General features: G+C 47.4%; 1 protein-coding gene across 1 annotated transcript in view; it reads right to left on the reverse strand.

Annotated features, from left to right (window-relative positions):
* Positions 1-13249, reverse strand: part of LOC137425879 (uncharacterized) — a 30182-nt gene extending 16933 nt beyond the window's left edge. Inside the window, exons 1-2 of the mRNA XM_078775139.1 lie at positions 12889-13249; positions 2078-2098 (exon numbers count right to left, since the gene is read on the reverse strand). Coding sequence (XP_078631265.1) covers positions 2078-2098; positions 12889-13249 — 382 coding nt within the window. The remainder of the gene's footprint in view (positions 1-2077; positions 2099-12888) is intronic.
* Between the last annotated feature and the right edge of the window lie 1954 nt (positions 13250-15203).

Consider the following 15203-nt stretch of genomic DNA (forward strand, 5'->3'; position numbering starts at 1 on the left):
TGGGGCGCGGGATGGATTCCGCCCATTGAGGTGGAATTGGAGGGTGGACGCAAAATGAACGGGACCTAATCTCATGTCTTTACACAACGCAGATATTAATATAGTCCGGCAGATATGTGAAGAATTGTGGTAGAATTGTGCCTTTGATGATACAAGCATGAAACTTGGCACACAGTTAGGGCATACCCTTACAGTGAAATTTGGATGTAGGGGCATTCCAGATTTCTCCTTGGCCCAAAATGGCGGCTAAGAAGGACATATTTACCTATTATTTCAGACTTGTCATTTGTGCTGCTATTGAAACACAATGTAATGAGCATATTATAAATTGTCATGTACATGCTATGCAATACCTTCATACTGGGTTCAAAATTGGAATCTACGGTGGCCTATAAGGGGCAGAACAAATGGTTTACCATTGCAATAGACAGGACTGGTCTAGCGGTTTAATTATTTAACTTTGCATGACTATCTGATTTCTCCCTGGGTGTAATTTTGGTTCAATACCTTTATATGAACAACTTTGATGTAGCTTTATGAACTTTCCTATCATAGACTAGGTGACTATAAGGAACAATGCAAGGCTCGTGAAAAGTTACGAAAGCGAATTACTATATTTATGATAATAATGTATGTATTTCTTTTTCAGATGATAACTCGACTGCACTGCACCTTCGCTCATTGACTGTAGTAGCTACCTAGATTTGGTTCCCAATTTGTATATTGATTGGATGGTGGTGGTGGATAATGCTTAATTGACAATGGCCAACAAAAATTTCAAGCTATTAGACCCCCAAAGCCCTAGTACATCTGGAACAAACATGCCTTATCTGACAGATTGGGAGAAGTGTGTGTTATGTCAGGAGGTCACCGATGAGGCCCTTGCCTGTCCAGCTGATTCCAAGCGAACCACAGGGTCCGGATACCAAACTCTTGCAGATTATCTCCTCACCTTCAGCCAGATGGGCTGCCTGCCAAAATCTCTAGAACTGTCCCGCCTGGACGATGGTGAAGGTATCCAGTCAACCTTCCAGAGCCACAAGGCTAAGTGGCATGATTCATGCAGACTGAAATACAACAAAACTGAACTGCATCGGGCACAAAAAAGAGAAACGTCTAGTGAAGAAACCGCAAGTGTCTCAAGAAAGTACACCCGTCACAGAGTACATGTAGACCACACACAGCCACAGCCTGAAAAGTGTTTCTTTTGTGACAAACCAGCGGGTACTAATTCTCTGCGAAAAGCTTCCACCTTCGACCTCGATAAACATGTCAGGACAGCTGCCCTGAAACTAGGAGATCAGGCACTTCTTGCTAAACTGAGTGCAGGTGACCTTATAGCACAAGATGCACAGTACCACGTGAAGTGTCTGGTGTCACTTTATAACAAAGCAAGGGCCACAAGCACAACACTGAATGAACAAGATGATATCAATCACGGTATAGCACTTGGAGAGCTAGTGTCCTACATCGATGATGCCCGCACAGATGCTCTTGTGACACCAGTGTTCAAGCTGGTAGACCTAGCAAGACTATACACCACCAGGCTGGAACAGCTTGGAACAGTCTTGACCAGGCGTGTCCACTCCACCAAACTCAAAGATCGAATCATGACATATTTTCCAGACCTAGAGGAGCACATGTCCGGTCGAGATATTCTGCTTGCTTTCAACCAGGATGTTGGCTCAGCCCTTCAGAAGGCATGTGATCACGACACTGACAGTGATGGAGTTTGTCTTGCTAGAGCCGCAAATATAGTTCGTAGAGACATGTTGAAAATGAACTCAACATTTAGTGGTTCATTTGAAGCCCACTGCCAAGAACATTCGGTACCTAATTCGCTTGTATCACTAGTTTCTATGATCTGATCTATAAGTTCGAGGCCACAACAGAAAAAAGAATTAGGAAAACTGAACTAAAACACCATGAACAGACAAAGCACACGCAGGTAGCCTTTGCTCGAGATGTGAGAGCACTCACCCGTGTCATAGGAGAGATGGGGAACCCATTCTGTGACGACAGCAAAGATCTCTTGGTGCTAGACAGCAGAGACCTGGCAGACCCAGCAGTCATCAACACCCTTTACCAGATCGAGAAGCTGGGAAAAGAACAGTATGACACATATGTGAATGAGAGGCTTGTACATCAGACAAAGCCTATCACTGACCCAATAAAAAGAAACAATCTCCCTCTCTTCAGCCGACCCCCAGTCAGAGAGAAGTCAAGAACAGAGTTGAAGGTGGTATCTCTGAAGAATGACTGCGTTCTGTTCTCCAGGCTGTTTATTGCATCCCAGACACGGAATGGAGATCTTGATGAATTCTTTGCACATGAAAACCAAGCTTGTCCCCCTGCATTGTCACAAATGGGCAAAATCCGGCTTGGAACCAAGTCTGATCTGGTTGGGTGCTTAGAAGATCTGATCACCTCACGGGAAAATGATGATGTAAGCCCCCCTGTTGAAGTCATGATCCTGGATGGAGCAGCCATCGTGAACATGCTGGCACCTCGTAATGCGAAGACCTTCTCTGAGTATGCATCACTAGTATTCTTGCCATACATCACATCTCAGATACAAAATAAGAGCAGGGTTGATATTATCTGGGATGAATATTTCCCAGACAGTTTGAAAGCCGACACCAGGAAGACGAGGGGTAAAGGCACCAGGAGACGAGTTGAGCCATCTAGTTCCATCCCTCGAAACTGGCAGGCCTTCCTTCGCATAGACGAGAACAAGGTGGAGTTGTTTGACTTTCTAGCAACGAGGATAGCAAACATTGAGACTGACAAGCAAATCGTCACCACAAACCACAAAGAAGTTTTTTGTACACAGCCACGAGATGTTACTGGTCTTTCCCCGTGTAGTCACGAGGAGGCAGATACAAGGATACTACTCCATGTCCAAGATGCAGTCAGACAGGGCTATACCAAGGTGTCAATCCGCACAGTGGACACAGATGTTTTGATCCTTGCAGTGGCAGCAACTGGATATCTTGACATCGATGAACTCTGGGTTGCTTTTGGCACAGGGAAGAATTTCAGGCACTTGGCAGCTCACGAGATGGCTGTGGCACTGGGACCAAACAAGTGCCGAGGGTTGCCATTCTTCCACGCCTTCACTGGGTGTGACACCGTGTCCTGCTTCGGCGGAAGGGGGAAGAAAACAGCATGGGAAACATGGAAAGCCAATGATGAGGTCACCTCAGCTTTCTGCGCACTGGCTGCCACACCAACCATTTCAACTGCAAATGACAACATGGATCCACTGGAGCGTTTTGTTGTTCTGCTCTACGATCGAACAAGCAGCCAGGAACATGTTAACGATGCCCGCAAGCATCTCTTCACCCAGACTGGTAGATCAATAGAGGCTATCCCACCAACGCAAGAAGCCCTCAGACAACACATCAAGAGAGCTGCCTACCAAGCCGGCTTTTGTTGGGGCCAGATGATGATTTGCGCACCTGAGCTCCCATCGCCAAGTGAATGGGGTTGGAAACAGAGTAATAACGGCTGGGGGATATATTGGACAACCCTCACAGAGGCAACTGAGGCATGCCGACAATTGATTAGATGTGGATGCAAGAAGGGTTGCAGGAAACAGTGCAAGTGTGTTAAGGCCGCACTCCAGTGCTCAGCTCTGTGTCACTGTGCAGGGGAGTGCACACGATAGTATACAGGAGGAATAACACACCTGTTACATATACACAAACATGTGGAAGACTGTTTTGTAGACTGTTTTATAGTGAAAGTCACTTCCACAGCGTTAATGTGGCATTTTCACTTCATTTCCATTGTGTTTCTGGAGTTTGCTCAAAATAGCTCAAAAAGTAATTATTTTTGTAAAGAATAAGGACCAAATAAATGTTATGTGAGTTTGTTGACATTTAATTATGATCTTACAACCTGTTTACGTGAAAAAAACATCATAGGTGTGCTTGAGCAATAAGTAAATCTAGTTTTATAGACATCGGTACTGTGTATCTTATTATCCGTAAACGGCCATTTTTAAAATGGCCGCCATTTTGTCCCTAGGAAAAGATTTGAATGCCCCTATATCCAAAAATCTTCCTAGTAGTATGCTCTATCAGTGTTCAAAATTTCATGCTTGTATCACCAAAAGCACAATTTTTTCACATATCTGCTGGGCTAATAGGGGAAATGTCCTATACATAAACATACTATGACATAACTAATACTACAAGTGGGCCTACGTGTTGCTCGTGGAACTAACTATGAGGGGCAAACCTTTAGCATTTAATGAAGTCATATGTACAATCCCAAAACCGCAGCACTGCCCCCCTCCCTTGCCAGACTCGTCCCCGAGTCGAACCCACACAAGTGAGAACGACCGGTTTTGACAAAGGTTCGGGACTAGTTTTAAAATTACGTGTGACACTTAGATGTGGTTTCCCTCAACATTTAATCTAACACCCTGTATGTGACAGTCTTATAACACTAGATATGTCCCACTACTGCGTTGTGTAACTAACTCTAACCGACTCACACCCACAGCTAACCGAATTGCGGAATTGTTTTGAAACTAAACATAAAGTCGGTGGGGAGCATGTTATTTACAACACTAAACTAATTATTTACATCTCTATAACCCAGGACCTGTTCTTTTGTGGAAAGAAATTTGGAGGGGAGAAAACACAGCAATGCACCAATACACCAATACACATTTCACATGTCATATTTAAATGTCACATTTGCTGCTCAGCTGCCGCTTGGCTGCATCTTCTTGCTTCCTGCTTCGTCTTCGGTGTGCCATAATAAAAACTTAAAGGTCTTCTTTCCTGACACACCAGAATGTCCGTTTTTATTTACCAGCAGGGCCAATCTTAGGTGGTCCGACTGCGTGATATCGACGCCACTTAAAACCAGTGGTCCGCAGGTGCAAGGTAACGTTTGCAGCAAATGTCTGCTCAGCAAAGATGCCAGGCCACAGAACGTGTGGTCCATAAGATGTATTGGTGCAGCAAAATGCAGCAGGGGTGCCGCACAAGTGTAGCCAGGTGAAGCTGCACTGTTCAGGGTTCCTGCACACTCCCCTCCAAAATGGGTCCATGGGTGGGGAGGAAGACAAAGCACAGTTAGCAAAGGAAAGGACGCAAGGGTACACACAATACAAGGCAATGCAACATGAGGGGCGCGGAAGAGCGAGCAGAGCAAGCTCGTCCCTAGCCGTTCGTACCTCCCCTCCCCCCCCCCCCATGTCAGCCAACACTACCCTTCCCCTTCCCTGTATTTACAATTTACAAATTCGTCACTACGTCCTTTCTCCCATATCCCCCTCTCAACCAAATTCGTCTTCCAATCCCTCCAAAGAAGGAAGAGATGGAATAAACACAATGTCAAATCACGTCGAGATGCGTCTCACCCACTCAAATCGTTCACAAAACCTGGTGTGGAGTTCCGTCTCCCTTGGTGAGTGGATGTGGATGGTGCGAAGACATTCGTCATCCTAACTTAACTCAAATAACATTAACTCAGTTACACTACCTGGGGTCTTGCCCTGCCAATTCAATTGGCCATTGTTACACTGTGCGGTTCTGAAAACCAATTCCCATTGACCCACCCTGTGGTGCCCTCCAAATTTGGGTCTCACTCCCCAATTTTTCACTACTGTGCCTTTGCACAATTTCGGGGCTGGGTCATGTGGCTCCACTAGCAGGTCCAACTACCTGTGCACCTCCACCACTGAAGTCGCCACCCGAGCTTACCTTGCTCCTTGCGACTACCCTAAATCGGGGAAGGCCCCTCCTAGCTCTCTCACCCCTCTGATGCCCTCTCTGGCATTGGGCTACCCAGGTCCTTCTCTTGGATCCTCGGGCCCCACTGAACACTACTCTGACTGGCTCCCAGAGCCTACCTGCGGCCTCACCTGGCCGACAGACTACCAGTGGCGGAGTGCCCCAATAACCATATGCACCAACAAAGCCCACACGCCCAGCCATTCCACAGACTCATGCACCCATCCAAGCACTTCATGCTACTTCCTGCACCACAGATGTCAATATCCAACAATTTACCTAAACCCTCTACCTAACTCTAAACTAGCCTCCCCGGGTATTCGTGAAGGGGTCCATCTTCCCCCATTCACTCCTTCGCACCATGCATTCCACACCACTCATTCCACACCATTTATTCCACACACCAAATCCTCTTGCACACTTCTTGTGCTCACATTCCTCCTCTCCACTTGCACCCCAGCAAGTCAATTCACTCAACACAATTCCACTTGTCATCAATACACCACTCATACACTACCTCTGGTCATCCCCGACCAATGCCTCATTTGCGCCTCAATCTCAAGCTCATACACACAGCGATTCTCATTCAATTCCTCATTTGCGCCTCAATCTCAAGCTCATCCTCACACACAATTTCTCCACACTACTACACACACACAGCATCATCTAACTAGCTGCTTTTCACCCTAATACTCGTGCTTTCCCATCTTCCCTTACACTAAGCACTCCCTCGTCATTATCATCCACCTAATCTAACTACGTCCCCTCTACCTGTACCAATGTCTCTACTTAAATCTCGTCCCAATTGTCATCTCTAAATCCCTAACGATATCCTAGCCCGCCCTTGTCTAGTTTACACTGCCACCCCATAATCTACTGCTCATGTGCCCCACTTGAATGGTAAAGCTACCATTCGCCAACACTATGGCTAACTGTCCACTCCACTCGAGCCTCTCAGTGCGGAAATACATTTTCGTCACAGCTCGGCTTCGAAAAGCCGAGCAATGCATGCGGGTGGTTGGTCTCCTGTTGGTTGGGTCCATCCGGCATTTTCGATTCAGGGGAGGAGGTTTTGTTGGGCCTAGGTTCCAGGCGCCATCCCTGCGCGGAGCCTTTCGGTCCCCGGCACGATGGCCCAGCCGCCCACGGTCAGAGCATCGCGCCCGCCAGGGGGCGAAGATCCGACCTCTCCTACCCCCCCTCGAACCGTGCCGATCGCCTTTCCCACCAAGGCGCGGCACCGACCATACAGGGCGGGGCCCCGCACGGATCGTGCATGCCGCCGCGGCAACGATCCCCGCCGGTCCCTGCAGCACACAAAGCACCCGACTCACAAAGGGCTCGCGTCGGCTATCCGTCACCCTAAACGCTGCCCCGGTCTGCGTCATTGCACGAGTCGCATTCTCACACCCACACGTGACCCACTCCTTACTCGCACACCAAGGTGCTCCAGCGCCGCTCATACATTCCCTGCATTCTACTACCGCACGCTCTCGTGCACACCACCCAGGCGCACTCATGCCGTTCGCACACTCCATTATTACACACTCCTCTGTTACACACTCTGTAACACACTTGGCCATCGCACACCCTCGCATACACTCTCTTGTTACACCCTCAGTAACAACCACGGGTGTGCACTCTCTTGGTACACACCCAATCACGCACTCTCTACAACACGCTCCGGTGTGCACTGTCGCACACTCTCTTCGGCCATCGCACACTCTGTTTCACACTCTTCACACATACACTCCATTGTGCATTCACTCTCACTCTCTGTAACACACTCTCCCGTTATACACTCGCGCTCCGGCGCACACTTTTTCCTCACACGCGCGCCATTCGCTTTCACACATCGCACCACGGACCTTCCACGAGCGCCCGGGTTGCGTCTGTACCCCAAGCGCGCCAAAAATCTTTTCGCGCCTAACATTTTCGCACCATACACGCTCCGACTCACCTTCGGGATTCTCTTCTCCACCAACCGCACCTGCAAACCTTCATTTTTGTTAGCAAGTACGGCATCACAATGTGAACACGGACTTTGCGTGCATTCCATTTCTTTATTCGATTCATTTCCCGATTCTATCTCTGCCGTCTCTTCAACCCCAATTTCAATTATAATTTCTTTTTCTTTATTAAGCTCAACGACCGCTGGCGCGCATAAAATGTTATTTTCCAGTTCGGCGGCCGTCGGCTTTTCCGTACCCCGAGTCGCGATCTCTATCCCCTCGGTCAACCTAGCTGCGCTCTGCTCTAGCTCGCTTTCCCTGCGTTCCTCACACCACGTTACCTCGTCGCATACCAATGCGACTTTCCCGCTCGACCTGCGCCCTTTGTCTTTCCCCATCTCTTTTATTAACTCCCCTCGGGTGTCCATTTTTGCATTCAGTCCCTTTTCCACCTCTTCTAATTGATCCCCCATTTCCTTCAATTGGCCCCCCATTTTGTTTTCCAACCCTTTTATTTCCCGGGTGGATTTGTCACTTTGGGCATCCATCTTTTTCTCTTGGATGTCCATTTTCCCATTTAATTTATTTATGTCATTTTTCAACTCGCCCTTATTACACCTTGCTTCGTCCCTCATTTCTTTTATTTGAGCCAGGAATAGTTGCATGCACCTCGGCATCGCGGGCTCGGCTTCCGCCGCCACGTGCAGGGGCGCCGCCATTTTCTTCCCCTGCTACCTCTACTGCAGTACCCTCATTAATGTCCTCCTCCATTTCTCCCAATTCTTCCCGGGGGTCCTGGGTTATTAATTCTTCTCCCTCTACCTCATAATTTACCCCCACCGGCATTCGACCGCTTTGGCTAGCCATGGCACGAATTTAATTTAGATGGTAATAATTAAATTTCGGTCGCTCGTAATTTTCGAGTGCGTTAGGCGCACTTCGGGTCCCAATCCGAACTCCTGACACCAAATGTTGCGCATCTGCCACTGGCCTTTTCCCCTTACCAAGGGGGGATTAGTCCCCTTGTCTTTGACTGGCCTGGCGGGACCCGGGACCTAGGACGTCCCTTCCGGACAGCGCGAAATAGGGTATTAGGACCAAATTCGCTATTACCTAAGTACTCGCGATGCCCTGGAAGCGAGGAAATAAGCCCCGCACGAACCACGTTTGTTGAGACGCCTAGCAGTGCGTACACACGATCCGTGCCATTTAGATGGTGAACCCGGTTCTAGCGGTCTTAATCGTGCCACGCTTAGACAATGGCGAACTCACAAAGGCGATCGAATTGGAAACAGGAAGAACAAGATTTATTTACACTATTCACAATGATTCCAGAAAATGAGGACACAGTGCAGCCTTATGCAGTCTTACTTAATACCCAAAAGACTACGGGCCCGTTTCACTCACACTCACACTCACACAGGGATTGCAGCAGCAGGGTGATGGTCTGCGCGTCCGGGGATGGCTCTCGTACAGATCCAAACTGGCATCAAAATATCGGACGATGACAATGCTTTTTAAGCTTATTTCTCAGGTGATGTGAGCGTGCGTTGTTATTTGCCAAAATTCTGCAGTTCAAGTTGTGTTCAGAATTAACTCGTCGTGAATTACTGCATTATTTAAACCTTATTTGACAGGATTACGTGTTGACTTGAGTGAAAGCGAAGGGACAGTAAAAGCCAGTGCAGTTGCAGCTGGTCAAAGCGAAAGGACGACGTGCGCATGCGCGGAACCAGAGGTGAAAGGGCAAAAGGCACAAAGAGCATATGCGGACTTGGTGGAAATCACCACGGAAACTGCAGAGAAAGTAATTAAGTGTCGGAGGGAATCGTGGAAGGGTCAAAGAACAAATGGTAAAATCGAGTTCCCACCAATAGAAAACCTCTATCACCACCATAGAAACACAGGAATGCTCGTCGTTTCGTTTATTCAGCTTTGGATTCAACTGCTGTCGTCATATCTGGACGTGGTAAAGGGGGAAAGGGTCTCGGTAAAGGATGTGCGAAACGTCATCGCAAGGTACTGCGTGATAACATCCAGGGAATCACAAAGCCCGCTATTCGTCGCCTTGCTCGCCGTGGTGGGGTAAAACGCATCTCGGGTCTCATCGACGAGGAAACCCGTGGAGTTCTCAAGGTGTTCCTGGAAAATGTGATCCGCGATGCTGTTGCCTACAAGGAGCACGCCAAGCGAAAGACCGTCACTGCCATGGATGTGGTGTACGCTTTGAAGCGCCAGGGCCGCACACTCTACGGTTTCGGTGGTTAAACATTCTGGGGGTGGTGTTCATCAACAGCGACAACAACAAAACGGCTCTTTTAAGAGCCACCAACTCGTTCATGAAAGAGCTTCAGGCGACTTGAACTTTGCTTTATGTATTATTTGGCACCAGAAATGCAATGTTGATAGCAGGGTTTATATTATTATTTTGGGGTTGAGATGAACGGGTCAGATTATACATGTTATGGTTAAAATAAAAAAATGTGTATTTTGACATGAACCACCTTGCAAGCGACATGACACATGATCCCCAACAATTGTCACTTCACAATCCTGTGGGGGTCCATTGAAACATTGTGAAACCCCATTCCCTGAAGACAGCCAACCTCCACCGTCTTGTTCAACGTTTCCCTTTCAGTCTTCATAAAAAGGGCATCACAAAACGTATTTCCTTCCGACCCGTATACACACACAAAAGGTAGTTATAGTTGGCGACTTCGGTGGATTGCGCTTTTAAGAAAAGTGTTGTAGCTCTGTAAAGAGCCTTTTGGGTGGTGTGGTGCAGAAGCTGTGCACAAGACCTTGGACGAGCAGCTGAAGCTCGCTCCCCGCAGATACGTCGTGCCAGCTGGATGTCCTTGGGCATGATGGTGACACGTTTGGCGTGAATCGCGCACAAATTAGTGTCCTAAAACAGCCAAACGAGGTTGGCCTCGCTCGCCTCCTGCAGCGCCATCACTGCGGAGCTCTGGAATCGCAAATCGGTCTTGAAATCCTGTGCGATTTCACGGACGAGGCGCTGAAACGGCAGCTTGCGAATGAGCAGCTAGGGGACTTTTGGTAGCGCCGGATCTCACGCAGCGCCACAGTTCCTGGACGGCAACGATGCGGCTTTTTCACGCCACCGGTGGCTGGAGCACTTTTCCATGCCGCCTTCGTCGCCAACTGCTTTCGGGGAGCTTTTCCACCAGTCGATTTATGGGCAGTTTGCTTCGTACGAGCCATCGTGACCATCAAAGATCAATACAAAACAAAACTAGAACGCCACTCATTAGAGCGCATACTCCCGCCGTGGGTTTAGTTGGAATAATACGTTTTGTTTAACATCCCCTCTCCCCAAAACAATAAATGAAAAATAAAGTAAGCCCTAACTGTCAGAGAATTAATTTTGATATATCTCAGAATTAGAGGAGAAAAACATCATTTAAGAATAAGAATAAAAGCTTTAATGCAGTAAAACAGAAAAATCTTTCCCAAAACAATTTCCCAAAAAAATTCCTGGATCCGGAATAATAACCTGAGCTTCACCAAAAACTAATCAATTCTTCCTTATCCCAAGGGCAATCATTCCACCAACTTTCATCCAAATCCGTTCAGAACTTTTCCAGATATCTTGTTCACAAACACACGAACACACGAGCATACAAACACACACGCACACACACGGACGGACACGATCGAAAGCGTTACTCCCTGGTGGGAGTAATAAACCTGAAAATCGCAGAGCCAGAACCAGAATTATTTATTTTGTCTGGGAAGCCCATGCGAGGTTTCTTCTTCAGCCTCGCACAACCCTAGGTGAATATGCGATCTTTTTAAATAAAAGTTGGAATTTTGCCAAATCTGTTTTTTTCGTTTGTTAATATACCTCAGCCATTGACAAAGCTGGAACTAAGTCTTTATAAGTTCATCAAATACTGACACCGCGATTGACATTCGCTGAGCTAAATGTTGATATCTCTTCTGAGGTAAAAAAAAAAAACAGTTTTAAATTATTACACGTATCAATCGATACATTTTATAAAACGGGGAAGCCTAATACACACTTTGGTGGTTTTAAAATGACAGAATATGTCTTTATGAGAAGAAAAAAAATGAACATTGAAGACGACGCTGCTAAAAAAAAATACACCGCTCTAAGGCATAACCACGAGTTTAAACTACATTTACAACAAATATAAAAACTGTTTTCATATCACAATGTTAAATATAGAATATATAGATGATAATGTTTAAAAAAGATGAGCCCTATCTTCCAATGGTAAAAAAATCCTTCAAAAAATTCCTGGATCCGGAATAATATCCTGAGCTTCACCAAAAACGAATCAAGTCTTCCTTATCCCAAGGGCAATCATTTCACCAACTTTCATCCAAATCCGTTCAGAACTTTTCCAGATATCTTACACACACACACACACACACACACACACACACACACACACACACACACACACACACACCTCCCTGGCGGGAAAAATAACAGCGAATGAAATAAGATTATGAGATGAGAAACGCACGGTCTGATTTTGTTTGCGCCGCGAGACGCTTCGGCCGTTCGCCATTGGCTGGCACATTTTGCACGTTTGTTATTGGCTGCCTCAAACACTCTCCCATTCGCTGAAGAATTAATCCCCGCCTCACTCTCTATCCATTGGTCGAAACTTCACTCTCCTCTCTTAATTGGCTCAAATCCGAGCCCGATGTGATCCGCTCTGCGAGGGAAAGCTGCGTCCGCCCTCCTTTGCTCGTTTTTCCTACCAATATCTATCCTGAGCTCCTTTGGGCCTGTTAAACAATTCTTTAAACGTGAAGAAGCAAAAGACATATCCTTGCCGAATAATTGCGAGTGTTTGTCTTGTAATACTAAAAATTTCACAATTCTACTCACTACTCGATTTCAAAATTTGGTAGTTTGTCGAGGTGGCGTCGCCAGGTAATACATTTTTACATTCCAGACCTACAGTCTTTGTAAATAATTCTTTTTTTTCCTATTTCCCGATCTGTACGTTGTTTGTAAAAATAAGTTTTGATTTTGAGTTTGATAAAAATGAATTTGTAAAAAAATACACAGCAAAGAGTTTTGTGTAAAACACGGATCGTGTATCGCTGATGCTGCTGCCGTTGTGGGAGAGCTGACGAGCTCTTGGGCCTTGTGTGAGGCGAAGCCGTTTACTTTCCCTTGCTCTTCTTGGGGAGCAGCACGGCCTGGATGTTCGGCAGTACACCACCTTGCGCGATCGTCACCCCGCCCAGCAGTTTGTGCAGCTCCTCATCGTTGCGGATGGCGAGCTGCAAATGACGTGGGATGATGCGCGATTTCTTGTTATCTCGTGCAGCGTTACCAGCGAGCTCCGAGGTCTCTGCAGACAAGTACTCGAGCACAGCCGCCAGATAGACGGGAGCGCCGGCACCGATGCACTTGGCGTAGTTGCCTTTGCGAAGATGTCTGTGGACACGACCCACAGGAAACTGCAGCCCAGCATGGGAAGAACGAGTCTTAGCCTTAGCACGAGTCTTTCCACCGCCTTTACCATGTCCCGACATGATGTTTGTACATTGTGTTACGTGCTCCTGTCAAGTCGTAGATTCGTTATTGCTAAGAATTCTGTATAAGACGTCTTGAATAATATGTTATGATTTTAATGTTGCTTATATGCTATTTTCATAAGTGAATAAAGGGCTTTTCTCTTCGCTTTAGTATAAATGAGAAATGCTCGCTTCGGTCGTGCTGGGCAAATGGTTTTTCGTATACGTGTGCCCTTTCACCTAGATAAGTCCGGTCGTAAAAACCCTCTTTGATTCGCAGATGGCGCCTCGAGCCGCGGGCTGGCGGACGTTTATACGCGCGTGGAATGTGTAGTTTCATGTAAGATGCTCGGATTGTAAACCTTTGGATAATGGTCTTATCTGGGCCAAACATGCACTCTTCTCTCTGTGAGTTACATTTTCTGTCACCTCGGAGCTTTGAAACTACATCTGGTCCGAATGATAAGGTGCGTGCTGCACTCCCCCGAATGACAGAGCGGATAACGGTGGGGGCTAGGGATAACGGTGGGAGGAACTCTCGCCAGTTCCTTTGTTCTCTCGGAGATTTTCTGATAATCGTGTTCCTATATAAGTAAACTGTGAATCTTTGCACACCAGGAAGGGCTGAACGTGGCATGAGGGCAAGTCGTGCTGTAGATGTTCGCCTTCCTCCGGATCTGTATAAGTTGGTTTTTAATAAAGCTGCGTCATTTTCAAACTGTTTGTGGACTTCTTTTGCAAACGAAGAGCCGCTTCTTCACAAATGGTACCAGGAGTGGGGTGCAGCACCGGACGACGGGAAACGGAGCCCGAGGGACAGGAGGAAGGCTGCCTGAGGCCGGCGCCGGCACGCTGATTTGATTAAAGGTGAGAGTTGTTTTATATCAGAGGGCTATTATTCAAAATTCGTAGCTTCCTCCCTCGAGCGGGTCCAGTCTCCCTGTCTCCGCGCTGCCTGCACTCGAACAGAAATTGTAAGTAAAGGCTCATTTTAGGCCTCAGAATGACGTGGCTTTGTTAAAGCCAGGATAAACATTAAGGGTAAAGCTAAGAATAGATTTTGCGCAGGATACCAGTAAGGACTTAACAGTAAGCTTAAAGTTACAGTTAGCACCAGGAGGGGAAAATGAGGTCGGACAGCCATATAGGTTGAAGCCAGGTGGCCAAGATTTTTCCAGGAAGGAACAGCCCAGAGACAAGATGGGGTATGCCATTGCATGCCAGGGAACGAAGGGCTGTGGCTAACTTAGAGGGCCATAGGAACATGGCCAGGAAAAGGAAAACGCGCAGTAGGTAGGCTTGACAAGAAGGAAGCAAGCAACAGAGGTCCAGATAAAACAGGCCAGGATCTGGTGGACAAGAGAAAATAAATAAGCTCACAGGAAATGGGCCAGGTGGCCACAGGGTGAGAAGGACAGGAATGGTTTTTGAAATATTGAAATTTTAAGCATTGCAGCTATGGTTATTGAAGCTACACCAGACAGAGGACAAGTAAGTAAGCAGTTAAGCAAGTAAATCAGCGAGTGATGCCGCTGGACCAGATGCCAGACCAAGACCCCCCACACCCCCAAGCCCTGAGCCCTGTCCCCGGGCCACAGGCGCCACCTCTCCCACCCCCGCCCCTGTTCCCCCAGGGGTTAGACCCCCAGAAAACTAGACCAGCCGCCCCCCAGGTTCACCTTAGCCCGGGCAACCCTTTTAGAGGACAAGAAATTAGTGGGGCGGACAGCGGGTTCGCGGCCCCAGAAGGGCTAGGAGTATTGTATTGTACCCCTCAGTGGAAGGGCTCACGGAATCGGAGAACCCACAGCCTACAATCGAGATGTGTCCCAGATTTGGCGTCTATGCAGGAGCGGGTGAGAACCTTGCTGGCTGAACAGCCCGGTCACGTACCGGAACTTATGCGTTTGTGGATACAAAATACAGGCGCAGATTGGCGGGACGTCTGCCACATGGGAGAGGCTGTATTGCC

This window comes from Myxine glutinosa, chromosome 4, assembly GCF_964187855.1.
Source record: "Myxine glutinosa chromosome 4, kmMyxGlut1.1, whole genome shotgun sequence".
Lineage (NCBI taxonomy): Eukaryota > Metazoa > Chordata > Myxini > Myxiniformes > Myxinidae > Myxine > Myxine glutinosa.